Source organism: Hylaeus volcanicus, chromosome 2 (assembly GCF_026283585.1).
Source record: "Hylaeus volcanicus isolate JK05 chromosome 2, UHH_iyHylVolc1.0_haploid, whole genome shotgun sequence".
NCBI classification, from domain to species: domain Eukaryota; kingdom Metazoa; phylum Arthropoda; class Insecta; order Hymenoptera; family Colletidae; genus Hylaeus; species Hylaeus volcanicus.
Genome location: NC_071977.1, coordinates 30,515,968 through 30,536,629, shown reverse-complemented (window position 1 = coordinate 30,536,629; position 20,662 = coordinate 30,515,968). Strand labels below are relative to the sequence as shown.

Sequence of the window (20,662 nt, the reverse complement as noted above, 5' to 3'; positions counted from 1 at the left end):
GGAGTGGGAACTATGTTCACTACAAACTTGGACGTTTTCCCACCGATGGCGCTAGTGGTATGAAAACCAATATTAATATAATTGAATGATTATGATGCATTAATAAGCTAGATATGCAATTATGATATATACTAATGCTACCTACCAAACGTTCTACCTTCCTACCTATCTATTTCTAATGCCACTTATACTAAAACCTGTATTAGTACATGCAAGTATATGCAAGTATATGTATATAGCGATTGATAGCTTTCTGGATGCACCCAGCATCCGATAGAACGTAATCATGTATTTACATACAATTATTAATATTATGATCGGGATGTAGAATTCTTTACCGACTTGGTGATTAAATGACACTGTGTTGAAGTATCGTTTCATTTAATTCTTTTCTAAACATGATCGTAAAATGTATCACTGTAGTGACGTGCGTTGTCTGCTATTTGTACACACTTTTTGTTTTGTATAATTTGACATATTTTCTATCGCATCATGAAAAAGATGAAGAAACGATTATTACATCAGAGAAAGGTAAACAATAGTTCCTATTACGTCTAGCATTCGTATTACATTTTAATACATGTAAAAAACATAATTATCATATAACACATTTTGTCTCGAACTTTTCTATAAAGGTGATTTGACTGCATGAATTTATATTACAGATGAATCCTATGACTCTGCGTTATGGTTATTAATTATAAATATGTCTTTATTAAGTACATTCATGTTACAACACACGCTTATGGCTAATGACTTTACAAAACATTTATTTTGTAAACTACATATGGATTACATGGAGAGAAGTATATATAACGTTGCCAGTGCAATGACTTTACATTTGCTGATTAATCAATGGCAAATTATTCCGTCGATCGCATTGTGGAAATTTGATACTTCAACCAATGATACCTTATGGTATATGTTCACTGTTTTTCATGTCTTGGCTTGGTCAACGATTTACACTGGATGTTTAATGATGGACATATCAGAATTAGCTGGTATTAAACAAATATATTATAAATTTTCATTGCTGCCAAGCCCTATGATGACAAAGTCCAGAGAACTACTACGTTACTACTCGCACATGAGACATCCAAGTTTTATAGGTTTTCTCATTATTTTGTGGATTCATCCTTATATGACGTAAGATTCATTTATTTAAGACATACTTCATTTTTTTTTTTAAATAACACTTGCAATTAAATAATCAATCTACTGTTTCATAGGTTGGACAGAGTATTATTATCTTCTATGCTTACTGTATATATGGCCTTGAGATGGTCCATCGACAAGGAGGATTGCACTTACCATGCTAGTCTTATGAGAATGAAGGAAAGAGAATTATTTTAATCACTGTTTGCATTTTTTATTTTGTTTATTAACATCCATTACATTCGTTATGTTTAATTTATACGCACAATTGTAACATGAAATTGTTTTCTACGCTTTTCGTACTAAAAGGTGTATTCGATATAAATACATGTATTAATACTATAATTATAAACTTTAAACAGACATTAATCGATACAACCGTCACCTAAACTTACATAAACCTATTATAACATTATTGCATTAGTTCGAATATGAAGAACCTAATTCATAATTTCAATAAGGAGGGCCGTTCCTTTCAAAATCCAGTATGATTGTTCTTTTGTGGATGGAAGCAAAGTTGCGACAACAAAATTCGTACTATGCCCGGTTGTGGACAATACGCCTGCTCGTACAGCTGTTTTATACAGAGGGCAAACGTATCTTGGATCGTTTTTTGGTAATTCTAATACTGGATTTATGTGGAAAACTGGAAGAGGTGGATGCATTTCACCTGAAAAACGTTCCACGGATACTTTAATTGCCCGTTTCTTTGTACAGAGTATTGTTTCGAAAAGTATACTTCGTGAAATCAATACTTTACCTATATTCGCATCTGCTAAAATCATGGATGTATAATCCCATCTACCAGCATCGATATGTAGCCCGTGTATTAACACTCCGTCTTCAGGAACTTGTAAATCTTTATAAACTTCCGGTACCTAAATGGATCATAATTTATGTATCGTAATAATCTATGTTTCGTAAGGTGTTCAGACCTCTTTTTCAAATTTCTTATGTTCTTCTTCGATTTCCTCTTGATCGAGCACCACTTTCGTGGCAATAAAGTCCAACTTCAAGTGATCGATAGGAGTATTATATTTCCTCGCACATGTTTGCAACATACCAGTTAGAAATCCTTGCGGAAACGACAAACCAGAGATCCAGAAAGAAGTGGGTTTCACATCGGTAAACCAAATCTGTAACATCCAAGCATTGACGAAACTGTCCCGTCGTATCTGGCATAAGTTTTCTATTTTAAAATGCTTTTATACTTGAATAAAATCGATTCTGAGCTCTAGATTTCTTAGCCAGCTTGCCAAAGTTTTCAGCGATGGATAGACGTTCACGTTATGCCACATTTGCGGCACCTAATGCGCGTAACATTAAGTGAGATCCGCGTAACTCGAATAGAAATATTATGTATATCGTAGAAAAAAAAATATATAGTAAAACCTGATTATTGACGAGTGCTGTAAAAACATTTTCTAATTCCTCCGACATAACAACGAAACCTTTAATGGCTCGTTGTAAGTTTTCTATCGAGGAGTGTATTTTCTTCAGCAATATGTTGTACCTTTCAACTTCGTGAACGAGGACAGTAGTCAGAGATGGAAGTCTTCCCATCGAGTCCCTCTGCAAACATTTGGTAATTTTATCTACCTAATAATTAAGATTAATTACATTTCTTGCTTACGATCAAGTGATCCGGATTACATTTCGTGGGATCTATTTTTAACTGAATTCTAGCCACGACGGTATCTGCAATTTCGTACGCTATGTCCGAACTAGATTTACCCTCCTCGGCTGCGGACTCTTTCGGTTGCACTTCCAAAATAGTGTTCATGACGAATTGCGCCTCTTTCAACTTGCGAGATTGTAATTATACAAATTTTTCAGCATTTTCTCTTCTTGAAGAGGTGAATGATAGTTTAAAAACGTTTCATTGCGTTACTTGATAAACGATATTCGCGTTTTCGTGCATCCCAAAGACTTCCGGGTCGTCGATAAGCGGGAACGTTTCTACGAAATCTTTGTATTCTTGCAAAGTTTGGAAAACGGGGCAGTAATATTTCCCGGACGGCGAGTAAACGTATTCTAAACAAGTTTCACGTAAGATGGTATTGTAACGTTTGATTACGTAGGTTACTTAGGAAATTTTCAAGAATATTTGTCTGGCAGTCAACGTGTTAAAAATAACTTGCCTCTGTCCAAAGTTTTAGGGGAGAAGAATATATCTAGGATGGTTTTCATGCACCTCAAGTCCCAGCTGTCCGTCACTCTGCCTCCATAAGTGATCTCGCCTACGAGATATTGAAAATTATCGCTTAAAAATACGGACAAATATCTGAAGAAGGTACAGTAAAGACTGGATAAGTGCACAGTGTGCACTGCACACGGAATAGAAACCTCGACTGGATAACTGCAACGTTTGGGTCCCGCTTTTCTTGCACTTATCCGATCTTTACTGTATTTCATCTATGTTCGTGTATCCTAAAAAATAAAAAGTTAAACCTGTGGTGTATATCAAGGCGTTCCATGGTATGCGCTCGTGAACGCAGAACAATTTCAGATTCAACAAACAACACTCTCGATCGCTGTCGTTGAACTCGTATAGTATATTCCAGCCCAGAGGCCCAAATTTCTTTCGTTCCTGGATGATCGCGTGAAAGAAGCAAACGCCGAATATAATTCTGCGCCAGCTTTCTCCCAAAACTGTCAAAAGAACAAAACGAAACACGAGAGTTCCTAAATTCTTTGCGACGATAGTTTACGATCGATTCTGTCCTCAAACTACGCGATCTTTGTCCTTACAATGATCTTCGAAGTAGTCGTCAGCCAAATCGTACAACGCTCTCGTAATGTTGGCTTTCAGACCTTTCGGCGGCTCGTTGGTAACTTTCACCGAATTCTGAAGAACAGAAACGGGAAAGGCGACGCTTGGCATCGAACTCAGAAACAGCCGAAAATCGGCGTGTATCAACCCTTCCGATTCTTCGCTGATTTCCAGCACGATCTGTTCCATCCTTATCATCCAGGAGGTGGCCAGGTGGCAATTTTGCAAAAACACCCATCTCCCCTCCATGGTCCCTGTCCGTATGTGTCCTTCGGCAACAGGGCCTTGACCTTGCCCCAAAGAGATGGAATCGTACCTTTCGGCGAAACCCATTTCGTTGGCGAACCTTTGAAAACCGCTGAACGGATCGGAACCAGTTGTAAGTATGAACACTAGCGGTATTTTGTTCGACGTGTCCGCGAATCTGAAAAGAAAAATCGTGTTAGCCCTAAGAACACCGTCAGGAGAAAGTGTTAAACTCGGATACAAAGTGTTTACAATAAGTGCAACGCCGCCATAGGCGACTCCACGAATTTCTGTCCAAGATTTTTCGATACGTAGGCTGTGATTGCAAAAATCAATTGATCTTCCTTCAGAGCTTTCATTAACATTAATTTTTCTATATCGGTTAAAGATGTGTCCCAATCCATCGTCGCGTTGCTCGTGTTCGCGGGAATTATATTGATAGCCTAAAAATTGCGCCCATTATAGAATATATTCATCTGTAGCGATAAGGGTGGATTACATCTTGGAAATATCCGAGAGTTATTTTGATTCTCTTCAATGCGTCCTTCAAAAGATTCTCGAAATTCTTGAACGTGCGAGCTAAATAGTTGATCGAAATCCACGCTTGAGTCGTTAAGGTTGAATAGTCCGGCTTGTCTCCCTGTATAGAAGATGTAAGGCACAGGTATTGAAAACTTTCTCTGTGGTACTTGTTAAAACTAATACAGGAAGCTATATTAGAAGCTGCATTAGCTATTCTGTTACGTTACGAATAAATACAGACATTTCAATAAAATTGGTCTCTAAAGTTTAGGAAAGCTCAATTCTGGTGTCGTAGCTTACCACGTCGATGCTCGTAGCACCTCGTAGCATAAAATTCCATTGCGCCTGAGTGATGGTTCCGTCGTTCATGTGTATAGTAATGCTCAACATAAAACTGAATACCAATTTGTGTTTCTCGAACAGTCCTCGCGATACGTTCGTGTAGATGGCTAACGTTATTTCGCCGAGTAACGTTTTCAAACGTTGCCGTAGATCGTCATCTTTCTCGGTAGTTTCGATGACCGTATTAAATACCTGCATAGAGAGAAAGAAACGTTGGGAAATGTAATTACTTATTAATACGAGAACGTTGGATAATCGTTCACCTGATTGAAATACTTCAATGAAAACTGATACATGGGATCTATATTAGCAAGATCAGCGACGACGAAATAGAGAACGGATCCACGATTCGCAACCGATCGATACTTCTCGCGCGCCTCCGATATCTTCTCTTCGGTAGCTTCGCTCTCTATCAATCTCGTTGCGATGATCGCGGACGTTTCCTTGCTATCGTTCAAGGTTTCTATGAGATCCTCGTTATCCAGAATATCGCCACCGGAACTATACAACAACGTCAATATTCTGTCTTCGATACTCTGCAACTGGCCCCTGTCAGCGTTGATCTTCGTTATCAAATCGTTCCTCATCGTCTCGAGATCTGGCCTTTCGAGGCGTACGACGTCCCTGTGGATGATTCAAGAAAGAATTTTATTCGTTTTATACGCCAAGAATTTTTTCAAACTGTTTTCTCCTAAAATATTTTTCTAAACCGTAATCGAAGTACAAAAATCTGACAAGTGTGTTCACTTTTGCTCCCCACTGTACCCTTGGGTTTCTCGCAAGAGCAATATTTGAACGCGGTATTAGAGTACAGACATGAGACACTTACGCCAGCAACTGGTCCTCGAGACCTCCCATGGTTACAGTGAAATTCACTATCGTCACTTTGATACAAACTTCTGGTAGGTAGTGAGGGTTTGCAATTTTCGTCGTGATGTAGAGTTTAAAATTGTCGTCGTAGTCTACGTCCGTATCGCCGAATCGTATCAACGTTCTACCGCCCTAAATAATATTAAGGCAATTTAAATAAATATTAACCGGTACGAATAATAACCACTCGAAGTCCTTTACGCTACAGGTTACGTACCAGAACGAAAATTTGTTTAAGTAAGATAGGTTCCAAACTTGGATCCAGTACTTCTCCCACCTCTTGAAGCAACAGAGGCGTCCCGAGTCTTATAGACGCCTCCAATATTCTCATAAAATTCGCGTCCGTTAGCTTGCATATCTTTAGATTGTTGTTTTGTTCCATGTTTCGTATCCACCTGTTCGCCTTTACGAATTTTAAATACAACGTAAGGCGTGAACAACAAATTGTGTTTCAAAGTAAAACTCGACCTTTAAATGATTTCTTTAGATGATTACCTGTTCTTGAGGATCGATCATCAACGGCCAACGACTAGTTTGCGTCACCAAGATAGCATTCTCCGTGCTGACTTTGTCTCTCGGTAAACCGTGGGTGTTCCAAAGCCGAATTTCGTAAGGATCGGCTAATATCGTGATGAGGCTATAATTTTCCGTAGTCTTTATATTATAATCGTTGCAACTCGACAGCCAAAGTTGTAGCAGTTCTTCCCTGTATTCGTTCGTAAATGCACCCATATAGGCAAGCGCGCCAGCGGCGACCAACGTGTCGCCGGTTAGATTGATCATTTGCTTGTCGAAACCCTAGAAGTTCGAAAAAGAACGAAAATTTATGAATATTTACGAGGAATCGTAATTTTTCACGGATTACGTGTGTCATCTCCTCCCAACGAATCCGTTCGTCCACCAAAGCGGACGTTAGTCGTCCCGACCTGTTCAACCTCGCTTCTACCACCTCCATTTCGGATTCTAACTTGTTCAAATTTTCCACTGCCGCGTCGTAGTGCTCCTGCAGCTCTTTGATCTTATTCTCTAATTCGGCCAGCTCTTGTTGCTTGAGGAAAAGCACTTCTTCGATCGCTCGCAACTCTGCCTCTGCTTGTTTCAATCTACGCACAGTCAATCCCATAAATATTCGTACCCTCTATGTCCATCGATTTGACTAAATCAAATAATAGTGGCCTAAAATTTTCACCGCGAAAAAAACTATTCATCTTCGATTCACCTCTGACGTTTCGGTTCGACGACCCTGTAAATCTTGGCGTAACCGTCCATCGCTCTCACCCAGATGCACATCGATCTGCACGCTTTGCTCTGTCTGGCCACCAGATCTGGACGGAACTCGGGGTGGTTGACGTATTCCTGCAGCTTCTTCAACAGATTGTCGCTTATATCGTCCTTAGGGTAAGTGATCAAACGGTCGAGGAAATGCATGTCGCCGAGTACCAGCTTGGCGGTTGGCCAATCCGTTCTAACAAAGGGATTAGGGCCAAGAGATTAGTGACACGTGTTGCCAGGCTCGGTTCGCAGTTTGATACATTTTTAAATATACTTTTCACCCAGTAGCAGGTTCACCGCCTCCATGACGAAGCGCACCAAGTGAGGTGGCTGGTTGAAGACGCGGATCTCGTTTATGTCGTTTTTATTCAAGGCCTCCAACGCCTTCTGAGCTTCCAGCAGAGCTGGTATCGCAGCTTCCAAATCTTGCCTGGCATCGGCTTCTAACACTGCCGTCTCGTCAGCTTTTAGCTGACCGAAAATGAAAATGCGCGCTTCGTAATCGATATTAAAATTGCTTAGATATTTTCAATGGTTCTCGCATTGTCGGTCGTCTAGTTTCTATACCTTCGCCGTTGCTTCTTCAGCGGTCACCAGGTGTTTCGCTTTGTCGCATTCGAATTGTTGCTTCGCGAGCATTTTCACCAGTTTCGATACCTCATCCGTGCTTGCTTTCAGCTTCGGCGCAAGAACGACTAGGTGTTCTTTCATTATGGCGACCATCTCGTTGGTCTCGAGAAGTTTCTAGACGAACGACGCAGAATGTCAGATCGTGAAAATGATTTGTTAGGAAAACTGGAGTCGCGCTTACGTTGAGGCCATTCGCAATTTTACTCTTCAGCGATAGTATTTCCTTCTTTTTCTTCTCTAAAGTGGTTCGAAAGAGCTTCAACAGCTCCAAGTAACTGCTCGGCGTGGTGTAGTACCTGCGTCGCATTTCAACGAAGAATCGTGCCGTTATCTCTTCCACGGTCTGCAATTTTATACGATTGTGATTAAATAAAATAAATTGAATTTCTGACAGTATCGATTCAGTATCTGGTTATCGAGTGAAATACCTCGTGGATCAGGACGCAAACGGAACTGAGACCAGCGAGCATCTCCGAATCTTTCGGTACGATAGCGGTCAATGTGTTTTCCGCTACCGAAAGGAGGGCTTCGTTCGGCCATTTCGTAAACCAGTCGATCGTGCAGCAATTTACCAGCGACGGAAACATGCGACAGCGATGCCTGCAAAACGACTTTATTAGAGAACGGTATCGTTACACGCGATTTAGATACAATTAAACCGACCTGAAGGCGTCGCCTATAGGGCTCATACAGATCATCAGATGAAGCTGGTTCCGGACCCTTCCGATGAAGAACTGATAAATTGCATCTCTGTTTCCTTCGCCGATTCCCGCTGTTTTCGCCGCGGGTCTGGTGGCTATGATAACCTTTTCGAGCTCGTCAGCTTCGTACAAATTCGGCACCTCGCCTGATATTTCAAACGAACGATAAATTAACTAATTTACTAATAACTAATTCCAACGATCGAAAGTGTCGCAACGAAAGCTACCTGTGTTAAGGGTATTGTTGATATCTTCCAGAAACTCCTCGAGCACGATTTGAGTGTCTGTAAATAAAAAGGTTGTGTGCTGAGCGTTAGCGCCCGGCTCGAAGTAAAAACGTCGGAGATCTTCGTGCCAGGAGTTCCTATCGTACGTGCGCGTGACCTCTATCTGATAACACCTTCAAGCATTTATCGGTTCAATTAAGCGTTCATAAATCATCTTAACTCGTCTCGTGTATAAATTACGCAATGTCGGTTATTACGGACTTGTAACTGTTCAGGTGAGACGCCAGTTTCGTCAAACTTTGCTTTCCCATTCCCCCGACGCCAACCAGAAGACCGTTGCCTCTCTCGGAACGAAGAATTCTCGCCAGTCTGCAAACATGCTCTATGGCGTCCATGAAGAATATAATACCCATTTCTTTGCCAACGGAGAATTTGTAATCTTCCAAATAATCCTGCGTTACAGATTAAACAAAAATATAGTTACATAGTACAGCGCAGTGTTATTGCATGCCAAGAAGTATTCCCAATTTTCATTTGTAATTCTATTTTTCTTTGGGGCGCCTGAGGGCACCAATTTTAGATACTTTACTGACGCTAAAACCAGTGCGCACCGAATCTGGCCGTAAGTAACCTTGTTTTATGATAAACGACATACCTCCAAAGTCCTCTTAACTTTTGTCAGATCTGTAAGTTCCTCGTAAATTCGTTGTTCCCTTGCCGCTCCGAAGGCCATGAAATCGCCGAACAGCAGTACGGGTGGTTTCTCGATGATTTTTTCGTCTGGCAGCCGCACCACCTCCGTACCAAATGTGATGCCGCAAATGTTATTCAGAAGTTTGAAGAAGTAACTCTTGTCTTCTACGTTTATCAGTCGATCGTGGAAGACACGAAGGCATTCGTGATAGAAAAGTCTAAAACGATTAACACGGCGCTAGTTTCGAGATCGAAACGCATCGGTTTTCAACATTCTACGCGTACCTGTACATCTCTAGAGGCTCCCTAACGACAGAGGCGTCCACTTGCATGATTCCCTGTATGCATTTGGACAAATCGCGCAAATTGAAAATGTAATGACTCTTTTCCGGAGTGGGCAGAAGGTCTTCCGCGATTCTTCGGTAGACGTCGACCGTCGCGTTCACTATCTTGTCCCCTACTTGCCTCACGGATTGCACGAAATCCTCCAAGAAACCGGTCATAATCGCCCTACGAAACATTTTACTCGAGCGAATTGATTTTTAGCGTTAACGTAGCAGATTTACTTGAAGATTCCTTTGAGAGACGATTCAGTGGGCGCTGGAATAAGCAGCATCGCGAAGTGTCTGACGAATCTGGGCGTCAGTGGGTTTCTACCGCCTCCAGGGGGTGCACAGGCCGCGGCGAACACAACGTCTTCCACGGCGTTCCAGAATAATTTCTCTCGGTCGTACATCCCATGAAAGTCTATCAGCTGTCTAGGAATTCCGTGACGCGTAGAAATAGTTAGAAAATTCATAAATTAACACTCTGAACCTACCACGACCGGTCAAATGACCGTTTTCGAATTTTTGTATACAGTTTTTATGTATCATGTGTCATATCGTATGTTATATATTAAATGAAAGTCGGTAGGTTTAGTGTTAACTCGGTACCGTAAGAGTTCAATGGGTGGTTGTGATCCGTATGTATCCAATTTGGGCATGTTGACGTCGTCGACAAACACGCATACGCGTTTTCCTATGGGAGCACCCAAAACGGCTCTTTTCCTTCTTTCTAGTTTCAGTTCCAGGATCTCTTGAGTTCGGCCGCTGCTCGTTTGAGCGGAGAAAATGAGGGTGACTGGCACCCAAAGCTGTGTATCCTCCAAACTCTTCAACACTACCTTCGTTATTACTGACTTTCCAACTCCTATGAATCGCGATAGATATTCGAGACGTTGGTAAAAGAGAAAGAGTTACTCGAAGTACCGCTAACCAGTGTCGCCAGTGAAAAGTACAGGCTTGTCGATCTCCACCAGCTTCTTCATTATGTAACCGAAACGTACAGTGTCGACTGTCGGCACGAGAATATCGAAAAACGGCACCTCCGCGTCGTACACGAACTCTGGCATAATGTCTGTCCAAACGTCCAACCGGTGATTCTCGACGTTCATGTATATATCCCATAAATCGATCGACGGCAATCTAGAAGCGAATACAGCGATTCGGTGAGTAGTCTATTCATCCATGGGAGAAAATCATCGGTTGTCGATCAACGTGTTAATAACGCATACAGTGCTTCTTCGTTGTCGTCGAACTGCTTTCGCACGAAAGCTTCGAAGTCGTTCCGAGAAGAATCGACAACGTTACCACCGACTGCCCAAAGATAAGCGAAAACAAACAACTGTGTCAAAAATATCCTAATTCGCGCTTTGTCAATAGTCCTCTCGATGGCTCCTGGCTCATTTAAAAGACTCTCTAGTATCGCACATGTCATGTTTGCTTTGCTGATGTCGACCTGTTAACGTAAAGTGAAACGTTTGTTGTTTTTCTATGTTTTCCACGACGAGAAAGAGAATTTTAGCAATATCAACCTGAGAAATCGGGAAGTCGCAGTTTCTGTTGCAAAATATCAACCCATCCTCGAAATATTTTTGAAACAGGTTGATAATGAACTCTCGATGTTCGTCTTTGACTGTCGTTTCGGGAAGCGTCGTTACCCACGTCTTCACGTACGGCATCCACTTCAGCTCCGCAGGATCCACGTATACCATTCCTTAAGGGGAGAAGAATAGTCGAAGCTTTTGACAAAAAATTATACAATTAAAAAGAAAGTAAAAGAAATATTTAATTTTGTTCGTACCACAGCGACTAACGGTAGCGGGTGACGCTTGAGCAAGGTCCATGACCTCGAAAAGCATGCGCATGTACGGGGTGAACTTGATTCTCTCGGAATTGGCCAAGCACAACATTTTGTTATCGTCTAAGACGGTGTTCATGTTTTCGATCCATATGGCGTCCACAGGCCCGTCGCAAACGATCCACTGATGATCTTCCGTGACAAACTAGACGTCACAAAGTCGCTATTTTCACACTACAATGATTGCGGGTGTTCGACCACAAATGTTTAAAGTGCAAATGCACACTGAACCCCGTGCGATACGCTGAAACTCGGAAAAAGCAGTGCCGTATCTACTCACAGAGCAGGCGTGACGAACGGTGAAACCGATCAGTCCATCGTGCCACTCGTTGGTCATCATGTCCACTTGTCCGTACAGCTCACCCATTGTGATGGCCTTGGGGTTAAGGACGTACATGTGAACCGGCTTATAGGTTGGTCCAGGTACACCCATTTCGTGCAACTTGTTATACGTATTTGCAAGGGTCTGAACGGACAGAGATAACGCTCAATTTTTTTTTTTTCATTTTTTACGAAGTGAAACCTGGCGCGTTGCGAAGTCCTTGACTTACTCGAAGTACCGTGGTCTTTCCTGAGCCGGTGGGTCCAACCAACATCACTCCGTGTCTCACCTGCAGACACTCATGGAGTTGGATAGCTTTCTTCAAGGTACAATATTCTGGTTGCAGGTTTGCATGTTTCAGCACCTGCGATAAACGTTTTGTCGATAAATAGAAATTGTTCCGTGGTTCTAGCTTAACATTTCCTTTCAACTCCTGACCCTATTAGTTTCTCTTTTAAAAATAGAGTTTAAAGGGTTAAGAAAATGAACAGTACCGCGACAGCTGTTTCCTCCAAAACGCCGTAGTCTTCGTCGGGGATAACGATTCCTGGGAAAAGATCTCCCACGATACCCTCGAACAGTTCAGCGTCCTCTCGCAAAAACTTCGGTATATTGCTCTCGCGTAGAGCTCTGATCAAGACAACGTCCTCCGGTTTATCCGGATTGTTTCGTTTCAGGCTCCCCGCCATCACCAGCACGCTCTTCACAGCCCTGTACAAAGGTATTGTATTTCTCGAGCATTTCTGATCAGCACTTTTCTATAAAACCAAGACGACTAGATAGAGAGATACCTCATTCCGAAATCGTAATGATCCTGTTGAGAAAGCTGCTCGCTGCTGAGAGTATACATCAGAGTCATCTTCTGCGATAACGGCTTCGACGATTCGAATCCTTCCGAATATAGGGTGACTTCGGCGATGAGCTCTGCGAAAAGAAGCTACTCGATTAAAAATACGAAGGACGTCCTGTATATAGTACCATAGATACTTTAAATAAATATAATAACAAATAAAGTTTGTCACGAAGCATACTGTAATCTGGAACCATCATAGCGAAAGGTCGGAACAATGCCTTCAAATTGTCAGGGAGTTCGGTGCGACCTGCGTAACCGGGATTCATAGTGACGAAAGTCGCGCAGGACATGACGAGTTTTATTATTCGTCCTTCGAACAGAAACCTGCCGATTAAAGAGGAGTGCGTCTAGATCCAATCTGGGAAAACGAGAACGTATGAACCTACTCTCTAGCTCTGACGAGCTTAGCGTTTCTAATCGTGATCAATTGTTGAGCTATCACGGAAAGCACTTCGATGTCTATCCTGTTGAATTCGTCGAAGCAACACCAGGCTCCCGAAGTCGCCAGGCCGGAGAAGAATCTGCCCATCATCTGCGAGGAAAGAGATTCGTCTGTTATTACTATTGGCGAGATTTGTCTATTGTTGCTATTACTTTATCATTATTGTTATTATTATTGTACTCTGTAATCGAGTCCTTCGGAGCAATTGAATACAACGCACTGAACGGCAACCGCTTTAGCCAGATCCTTCGTCGTTTCCGTTTTTCCGGTTCCGGCTGGGCCCGCTGGGGCACCGCCTGTCGAGCAATTTTATACGTGAGTTTTGTTTTTTGAGTTAATTGGAGCTGGTTTAAATTTAGTTTTGGTATCTATCTTTGTAGTGTAGTGTAGTAAGTAGTGTGTAGTGTTAGTGTAGTAAAGGAAAAGGGTAAAGGAAGGGTAAAGGGACCGAGTGCTTGTGAGAAACACGCGGCGTCCGTCCCTCTAGTGTTGAGGACAAGAGGTGCTACCACAGTAGATGCGACAGAATTTTGCTATTCGATAGGGGTGTTTGTTTGGGTTTTTAAGAAGTGTATGAAGGTTTGGATTGGTTCGAAGTTGTCTCCTGGCTTGGTGTCCTTGTTCCGACTATCGATACACCTTTGAAGAATTATTGGTTTACCTAGATCAAGTTGAAGGGCCCCCATAAGGCACAAGTAACATCTATCAGTAAGCGGCGTTATAACGAGTCTCTTCTGGGCACCGAGGTATTCGTATCCGTAAAGGTATTCGGCGTTGCTCATACGTGCCACGCAATTATTGATTTCGTCATCCCAATAATAGCGCAACGCTTTCGTCCAATCGAAGCTCGTGCTAAGAGACAAACGAGACTCGTACAGAGAATAATAAAAGCTTTGCTCTTTAGAGAAAAAGATAGAAACATCTCACCTGGTCGTTACCTCGTTTTCGACCAGAGTTGTAACGATATCTCTCGCGTGGACGTCTATCGTTATCAAATTGATGATCACGTCGCGTATCAGTTCCGGTAATTCGCCTCTCACCATGCCCGCCAGCTCTGTCAAGTCCTACAAAGTAAGAGGGGAAAACGTTCTACGAGGACCGTTAACGAAGATTGCGAAACTCTTAGGTAATCAGAGATCAACCGAACTGCGAAACACTTCTTCTCGAACGCTCTCATCGACTCTAGCACGTTGCCGTCAGATTCCAAGATGAGGTGGATATTCCGAGTCCAAAATATTTGCAACACGCAGAGGATTATCTGGAAAGGACGAGGAAAAGTTTGGTATGAGAATACTTGGATACTTTCGATACTTGAATACTGATTTATTATATATAATATTGTAAATAAATGCGTGACGTCTCTAGGAATTAAGAGAGGAGCCCAGACAAGGCTTTTTCCTCGATGAGTATTATTCTAAGATATAATTTATTTTAGCAATGGCAATCCGAATCATAAAATAAAAATAAAAAAATAGTTCTACAGTATGTATACGGTATGTATAAAATTTGGTAAGTGTTTGACCTGAGAGGGATGCATATAAATAAATTGTTGTCGTCCTTTCGCTTCCAAATCTTTGATTCCCTGTTTCAGTCTCATCCTCAGGGTGGAGAACATGGCGTCTTCGACACGGCCCAGCCAGTCCTCGACGTTGCCTCTGGCTCTCAAGCCTTTCCCGAGAGGAACTCTTTCGCCTTCTGGTGAAAGCATCGCCACTATGTCGGTGGTCAACACCGTTTCTTCTACGTTACCGGTTTCGCTCGTCTTCGTGGCGAATTCCAATCTGTGTATCGCGTCGAAGCATTTCTGCAAGTGCCTCTGCACGGCGTGCGGATTTTTCGTCTGTTTCGCGGTAATCGGTGCGCGTTAATACGATCGTTTTATTTTCAACGCGTACGCATCGGTCGCGTACGTGCCAGAATATACGCTGTTAGCCTCGGATTCCGCTCGGCGCATCGATACCTGGGCCAAGATTTCCAGAAGCTCGTCGTTGGACAAGAAGAAGAATCGCGGGAACGCCACGCGTTTCGTCTCGAGGTAAGCCTCCAAGCACTTCATCACCTCGTCCAGTCGGCGGTTGTTCTCCTCGAGCAGTTCCAGCAAGCCCGGTTGAGTGCAGGCAGGCATGGCCAAAGGCGCCTAGAAATTTATCGCGTAAATTGTAGTTAACTCCAGAAGAATTTTTGGATCTCGCCTGACCTTGTGTGTTCGTCTCATAAGATCCTTCCAAAACTTGTCGACCTCGATGAACAGCTTAGCCTCTAAAGGGAGTTGACGTTGAATGTCCGGTGCTGAGAATATCGCCTCGAGATACAGCCATTGCTGTTGCAAATACTGCCACGCTTCCTGGAAAGAAGGCAGAGCGAATTAGCCGTACGTATTAAAAAAGAATGTCAGGATTCAAAAAATACGCACCAAGGTGATGGTAAACAAATCGAGTTTCTCGACCCATTTCTCTACCAAATGTTGAATGGGACCCACGTAGCGGGACGCGTTGATGGTTTGCAAATTAATATTACTTTCGTCCATTGCTGTCTGAACGTCCTCTAAACTGCCTAAAATGAAGACGTCCTTTCCTTCTTTATGATGGACTACGATGAATTTCAGATGTTCCCAAGTGTCCACGACTTTCTTCAGCATGTACTCCAGATTGGCCTCGGAGCTGGCCGCGGCAGCGACCTCCATCAGTTCGTTCGGCTTCAGAAATGCGCCAAGAGCCTCCAGCTGGCTCCACGTTTTCTTCTCGTCGGGCTTGAAGATGTGGTTCAGTATAACTTCGATCTTCTCCCAATGTCTCTCCCTCAGATCGGGATTCCTCAAGTATCCGAGAATCGGTAATTTGTTCCTTATGAGCTCGACGTTCTCCTTCAGGTCTGGTACGATGTTGTTAGGTGGCAGGCCTCGCTCCAGTTGAATAATGTTCTTCATGGTGAGCATCGTGAACGAGGTGATCGCTTCGACGTCCAAGGTGTCGAAGTCGGCGCTGTACCATTCGTAGCTCGCGTTTTCCCACTCTGTCAGACTCTCCCACAGGAGGGCACGCAACCTCAGCTCGTTCGTCACTTGGTCCAGGATATCGAATCTCGTTGGCTCGAGCTGCGATGAAACGAAAGTAGACAAAATAGGCACAAGGTGGTACAAAGTGGTACGAAGTGACACAAAGTGGTACAGGGTGGCACAACGTGGTACAAGGTGGGACAAACTAGCACAAGGCGGCACAATGTGGAACAAAATGTCACAAAGTGGCGCAAAAGTAGAATACAGTAGTACAAAGTAGGCAGAGTAGCACAATGTGTCACAAAGTAGACAACTTGTCTGATTTTATTTGTAACCTTAAATTCTCTTTGATAAGCACGATACGTTTCCGTGGTAGCCGCGCAGGTAGCTATTCGTTCGCCTAGTTCCTTCAACGTATTCAGACAGGCGTCCACGTTGCTTTCGTAGTCCACTAACCAAGGTTGCTGTAAAGAAAATAAACGCGCATGACAACGAGACCCTTACAAACACTTCTCGTTACAGCTTACGATAATCTCGTCGTGAATCTCCGATATCTCTTCGTTCAATGCCGTGATATCCTTCTGAAGTTGGGCGTTGAACCTATTTATCAATTTCGGCCTCTCCTCTAACCTGTTTTCCACTGCTAATCGCATACTGGTGAAATGTGTCCCGATGCCCTGTACATAGACGCGACGTTTCAATGAAGTTTGACTTGCGTGGAAAGAAGCTAATTAACCCTTTGGGTGCCAGGTGATGTATATCCGAGAAGTGCAAGAAAATCGGGACCCAAACATTGCAGTTCTTCAGTCGAGATTTCTATCAGTTTCTATCCTCTGCTTAGATTTGGCTCGAGTCGAGCGTCGAACGTAGAAAAGGATAGAGAGTGAAACAGAAAGAGCTCCGAGGAAAAAAAGCAGCCGACAGAAGCGTATCGGTGAGACAATAGTACATAGTCTCATCGATATCTCGGTTAGGATCATATTACACCGAGCGTCAAAGGGGAACCCCCCTTAGTGGCCATCTTGCATTTCTTCAGCCAATTTTGTCTTTACTGTATCACTCCTTGGGACTCAAAGGGTCAAATAACCGTCGAGTTAATACCAGATAATTCGCCATATCCACCGATGGTATAGGAAAAGCGAATTCTTCCATCGTGTCGTACAGTTCTTTCACGTAATCCAACCGAGCTTCCATGTCGTCCACTTTCTGCCGAGCTTTGTCGACGAATTTGATATATTCCGCGTATTCTTCCGTCGTCACGGGATCGGAACCGAGATAATTTACAGCGTCGATCGCTTCCGTTAACAGTTCGTCGACTCTGCTCTTCCCTAGCCTAATGAAAAACGACACGCTTGATAGTACAAAATAAAATTGATGCGAAATAGGTTCGACAGAAATAGATGCAAGGAGTTGCATAATTATTTGCAGACGATACAGAACGAGATACGTTGAAACAACAAAGACTTAAGAGGAGAGCAATGAAACGATAAGCGACAGCGGGATCTAGTTACGACTAGTTACTAGACTGCTTACGATCCCGGTGAGCTACGAAACTTCTGTCTTCGTGAACCTACCCAGGCATCACCGCTTCGATGACTCCAATCTTTCCTCTGGGAGCGATTTCAGCAGCCACCTTGAATCGCTCTAGTTGGACGAGGAAGACGCCCAGTGGCTGAGAATCGATCACTTTACCGATCAGATCCACTTCGTTTCTGTATCGAATACTCCACTCTCGGAACAACTTGCAATCTCGATTGTCGCGGATGACATTTTCATCGAAGGTCGTGTCCTCGAGATAGAACCGTCGAATTTCCTCGAACCGCCGAGTGTAACGTTTAATCGCGTCGAAGTTCCGTTCGAGAAGCGCGTCCAACTCGATCTTCAACGCCTTCGTGATCGGATCTTGCTTCAAGACATCCTGAATAGCCGGTGGATGGCCGCAAATGCGATCTTCTATTTTGTGATTGATCATAGGCCTCGAATAAATGCGTGGAAGATCACGTATGTATTACGTCGACGAATTATCTCGTCCGCTACGCCTGGGAAAGGTAATAGATTTCATACCTGGTGAAGGAATGGAAGAAGGGATCGGAGAGAAGGGGCTTGATGACGAATATGTTCTCTTCCCACATGATTTGGATGGTTTTTATCACGAAGCGGAAAATGGCTTCGGCGGGGTCCATGACGATCTCCGCGGGAGGTAGAATTAGTAGATCCACCACGAACAATGGCGACTAGAAAGTATAATATCCAGATTAGTATTTTTATGTCCCGAGAGGAAAAAAGATAGCGCTATCTTCTCGCGATAAAATTTACCTGGATACGATGCGATGACGGTCGATTTTCTTTCAAAGGTACATCGATTACATCATTATCAATTAAATCGTTATCTGGTAAAAATTCCGTGTGGATCTTCAAGGCTTCAATAAACTCCACGTAAGCGTTCAGCAAGAGGCTATGCATCATGTTCGTTTGCATGTAATCGATGAGATGAATGAAGCTAGACATTCGAACGTTTTCTTTTTTTACCCTTATATCGGTTTACATTTCGAATAAAGTTCGACGTCGTTCCGGAGAACCACCTACCAAGAAAGTCTGTAACACTTTTCTCTTTTCCGTGCCTGCTCGATGTAACTCATTTTAAGGACACCGTCCTTCGGCATTTTGAACTTAGCGACACCGAATACCCCTGTGGAACCATTTATTAACCGTTTGAGTGCCACGGGCCGCCCAGAGTGCTAGCGCTTTCAGAACAGGACAGAAGAAACGCGATCGCGTGGCACTCGAACAGATCTGCGGACAGTAAGACGAAGTAAAAGAGTTTCGTTGGAAAATAAACAGCGTTACCGAGCTTCCCATAAGCAGTTTGTTCGATTGTTATGTTGGAATCGTCTGGGGTGTATCCAGCTTGCAACAGTGCTCCAAGACAGGCATTGTTGACGATATCTAACGCTAATCTTCTAAACTCGTCCAACTTGTTCCTCATCGACTCCAACTTGGCAAGCTGCAGAAACGGATTTACAGAATAGAGTAATGCCGACCCAGAACTGTAGCGGCGTTTGTTAGATAGTAAACGGTTCACCTGTTTTTCTACGAAATAGAAAAGTAGGAAACTCTCGATCTCGGTGCCGTCGAAGAAACTCGAATTGAGAAAGATGGAGCACATCGATTTTATCTCTAATAAAGCCTTGCTGAGGATGGGATCCGATATGAAGAGGTTCTCTTCTAAATAATTCCTCCCTTCCACGAACTTCCTACAAGAGACTGACTTCTTCCAGACGTAGAAAGCTTTCCACTTGCGAAATACAACGAAGGTCCGTATCTAAGGAAATTCCCAGAAGTATATGAGAGATCATGTTAATATCGAACCTTACACTCTCGTTGATAAATACGTGGACACTTACTACCCTTCGATGAATAATTAATATACACCGTAAATTATTAGTATACCACTTTTGTTGCTAAAAATTTCAACGTTATCTAGTTATCTCTATAGTTTTGTATCGTTACTAATGCGATATTAAAAAATAAAAACTATTAAGCCTTTGCACTATTTTCGCGAGTCTGACTTAGAATGAAAATTTTAGGCCTAAGTTTAAAATCACGAGTCGGACTCGTGATAAAAATTGCAGACCAAACTTGAAAATCACGAGTCAAGCTCGTTGTTAAATATAGTGCGACCATTCGGCCGTACAAGTTTGGCAGAGGATGAAAGTTTCATTAGATATTTATTTCTATTAATATTCTAATTCTATAATATTGAATTCTATAATATTTCTATTAATTCTAATTACTATTTAATTCTATAATATTTAATATCTAATTCTAATTATATTTCTATAATTTCTATTATTAAGGAAGTGTCCACATACTTCTTAACGAGGGTAAAAATGTTTTATGAGAGAACCTTTAATAATTTTAGATAAAAAACGTATTCTCTTTTCCATTGTTCGATCGGGGTGAAACTCATTTCATCGGGACTGTATTGAGTCACGCCGTTGGCGCTGATCGTCATGTAAGTATCGCGTAGGTCTTTGTAATGAACGACCCTGAAAAATGTAGTAGAAATGTGATCGCGTTGCACCTGGTCCTTTGCCGAGTTCGGAAAGCAGAGACGTCGTACTCACTTCAAGGCGTAAGGTGTGAAATATTTTGAAGAACGTACTACCGCGTAGTCCATGTAAAAGAATCCAATTTTCGGATCGTCTCGCAGTCGTTGAATCAGTTCCAGTTGATCGACCAACGGAGGTGCCGCAGGATCTGGCCTTGCTCTTTGCTTTCGAATAGTATCGGGGACTTCATCCCGTGATGGTTCGTGTGCTACCCATCGAATGAATAATAAATTCTTATAATATATTCTTCAATTATACGTGTATTGACACGTTGACGCCGGCGTGCATCACCGGTGGGTCATGGTTGCCCCCACCACGGATGTCGC

At 42.7% G+C, this 20,662-nt stretch overlaps 2 protein-coding genes and 1 long non-coding RNA gene across 3 annotated transcripts; 2 read left to right on the top strand and 1 right to left on the bottom strand.

Moving 5' to 3' along the window:
* Positions 1-166: 166 nt before the first annotated feature.
* Positions 167-1,520, top strand: LOC128872474 (nurim homolog). The gene is made up of 3 exons (XM_054115209.1): positions 167-531; positions 666-1,146; positions 1,230-1,520. Exons 1-3 carry the CDS (start codon positions 399-401, stop codon positions 1,351-1,353), a joined length of 738 nt encoding a protein of 245 aa, XP_053971184.1. The 5' UTR covers positions 167-398; the 3' UTR covers positions 1,354-1,520.
* Positions 1,521-1,588: 68 nt separating this feature from the next.
* LOC128872479 (dynein axonemal heavy chain 6) lies at positions 1,589-20,482 on the bottom strand. Its single transcript, XM_054115214.1, has 58 exons — positions 20,352-20,482; positions 20,132-20,273; positions 19,072-19,546; positions 18,811-18,913; positions 18,541-18,724; positions 18,289-18,458; positions 17,799-18,200; positions 17,326-17,557; positions 16,752-16,901; positions 16,560-16,688; positions 15,643-16,323; positions 15,427-15,573; positions 15,190-15,366; positions 14,752-15,069; positions 14,377-14,487; positions 14,157-14,293; positions 13,891-14,081; positions 13,410-13,525; positions 13,174-13,319; positions 12,966-13,111; positions 12,726-12,858; positions 12,429-12,645; positions 12,164-12,298; positions 11,893-12,078; positions 11,556-11,757; positions 11,287-11,468; positions 10,987-11,210; positions 10,689-10,897; positions 10,367-10,622; positions 9,998-10,189; positions 9,717-9,941; positions 9,394-9,649; positions 9,000-9,190; positions 8,739-8,911; positions 8,474-8,657; positions 8,239-8,410; positions 7,992-8,153; positions 7,748-7,924; positions 7,455-7,651; positions 7,128-7,373; positions 6,774-7,011; positions 6,404-6,706; positions 6,126-6,311; positions 5,868-6,040; positions 5,302-5,662; positions 4,997-5,230; positions 4,674-4,814; positions 4,427-4,617; positions 3,907-4,352; positions 3,607-3,807; positions 3,297-3,395; positions 3,047-3,189; positions 2,789-2,959; positions 2,548-2,727; positions 2,367-2,462; positions 2,091-2,291; positions 1,916-2,033; positions 1,589-1,825 (listed from the first exon to the last, which is right to left on the bottom strand). Exons 1-58 carry the CDS (start codon positions 20,402-20,404, stop codon positions 1,596-1,598), a joined length of 11,841 nt encoding a protein of 3,946 aa, XP_053971189.1. The 5' UTR covers positions 20,405-20,482; the 3' UTR covers positions 1,589-1,595.
* On the top strand, positions 14,176-14,755 carry LOC128872482 (uncharacterized). The gene is made up of 3 exons (XR_008456203.1): positions 14,176-14,300; positions 14,356-14,511; positions 14,595-14,755. It is a non-coding gene; the product is annotated as an uncharacterized LOC128872482 (long non-coding RNA).
* Positions 20,483-20,662: the final 180 nt, after the last annotated feature.

Coding starts and splice junctions, on each gene's coding strand:
- LOC128872479 (XM_054115214.1), bottom strand. CDS start 20,404: ATGGACTACGCGGTAGTACGTTCTTCAAAATATTTCACACCTTACGCC. Junction 9,942..9,997: donor TCTCTCAAAGGAATCTTCAA/GTAAATCTGCTA, acceptor AATGTTTCGTAG/GGCGATTATGACCGGTTTCT. Junction 3,808..3,906: donor CGACTACTTCGAAGATCATT/GTAAGGACAAAG, acceptor TTCTTTTGACAG/TTTTGGGAGAAAGCTGGCGC.
- LOC128872474 (XM_054115209.1), top strand. CDS start 399: ATGATCGTAAAATGTATCACTGTAGTGACGTGCGTTGTCTGCTATTTG. Junction 532..665: donor GATTATTACATCAGAGAAAG/GTAAACAATAGT, acceptor TTTATATTACAG/ATGAATCCTATGACTCTGCG. Junction 1,147..1,229: donor TGGATTCATCCTTATATGAC/GTAAGATTCATT, acceptor ACTGTTTCATAG/GTTGGACAGAGTATTATTAT.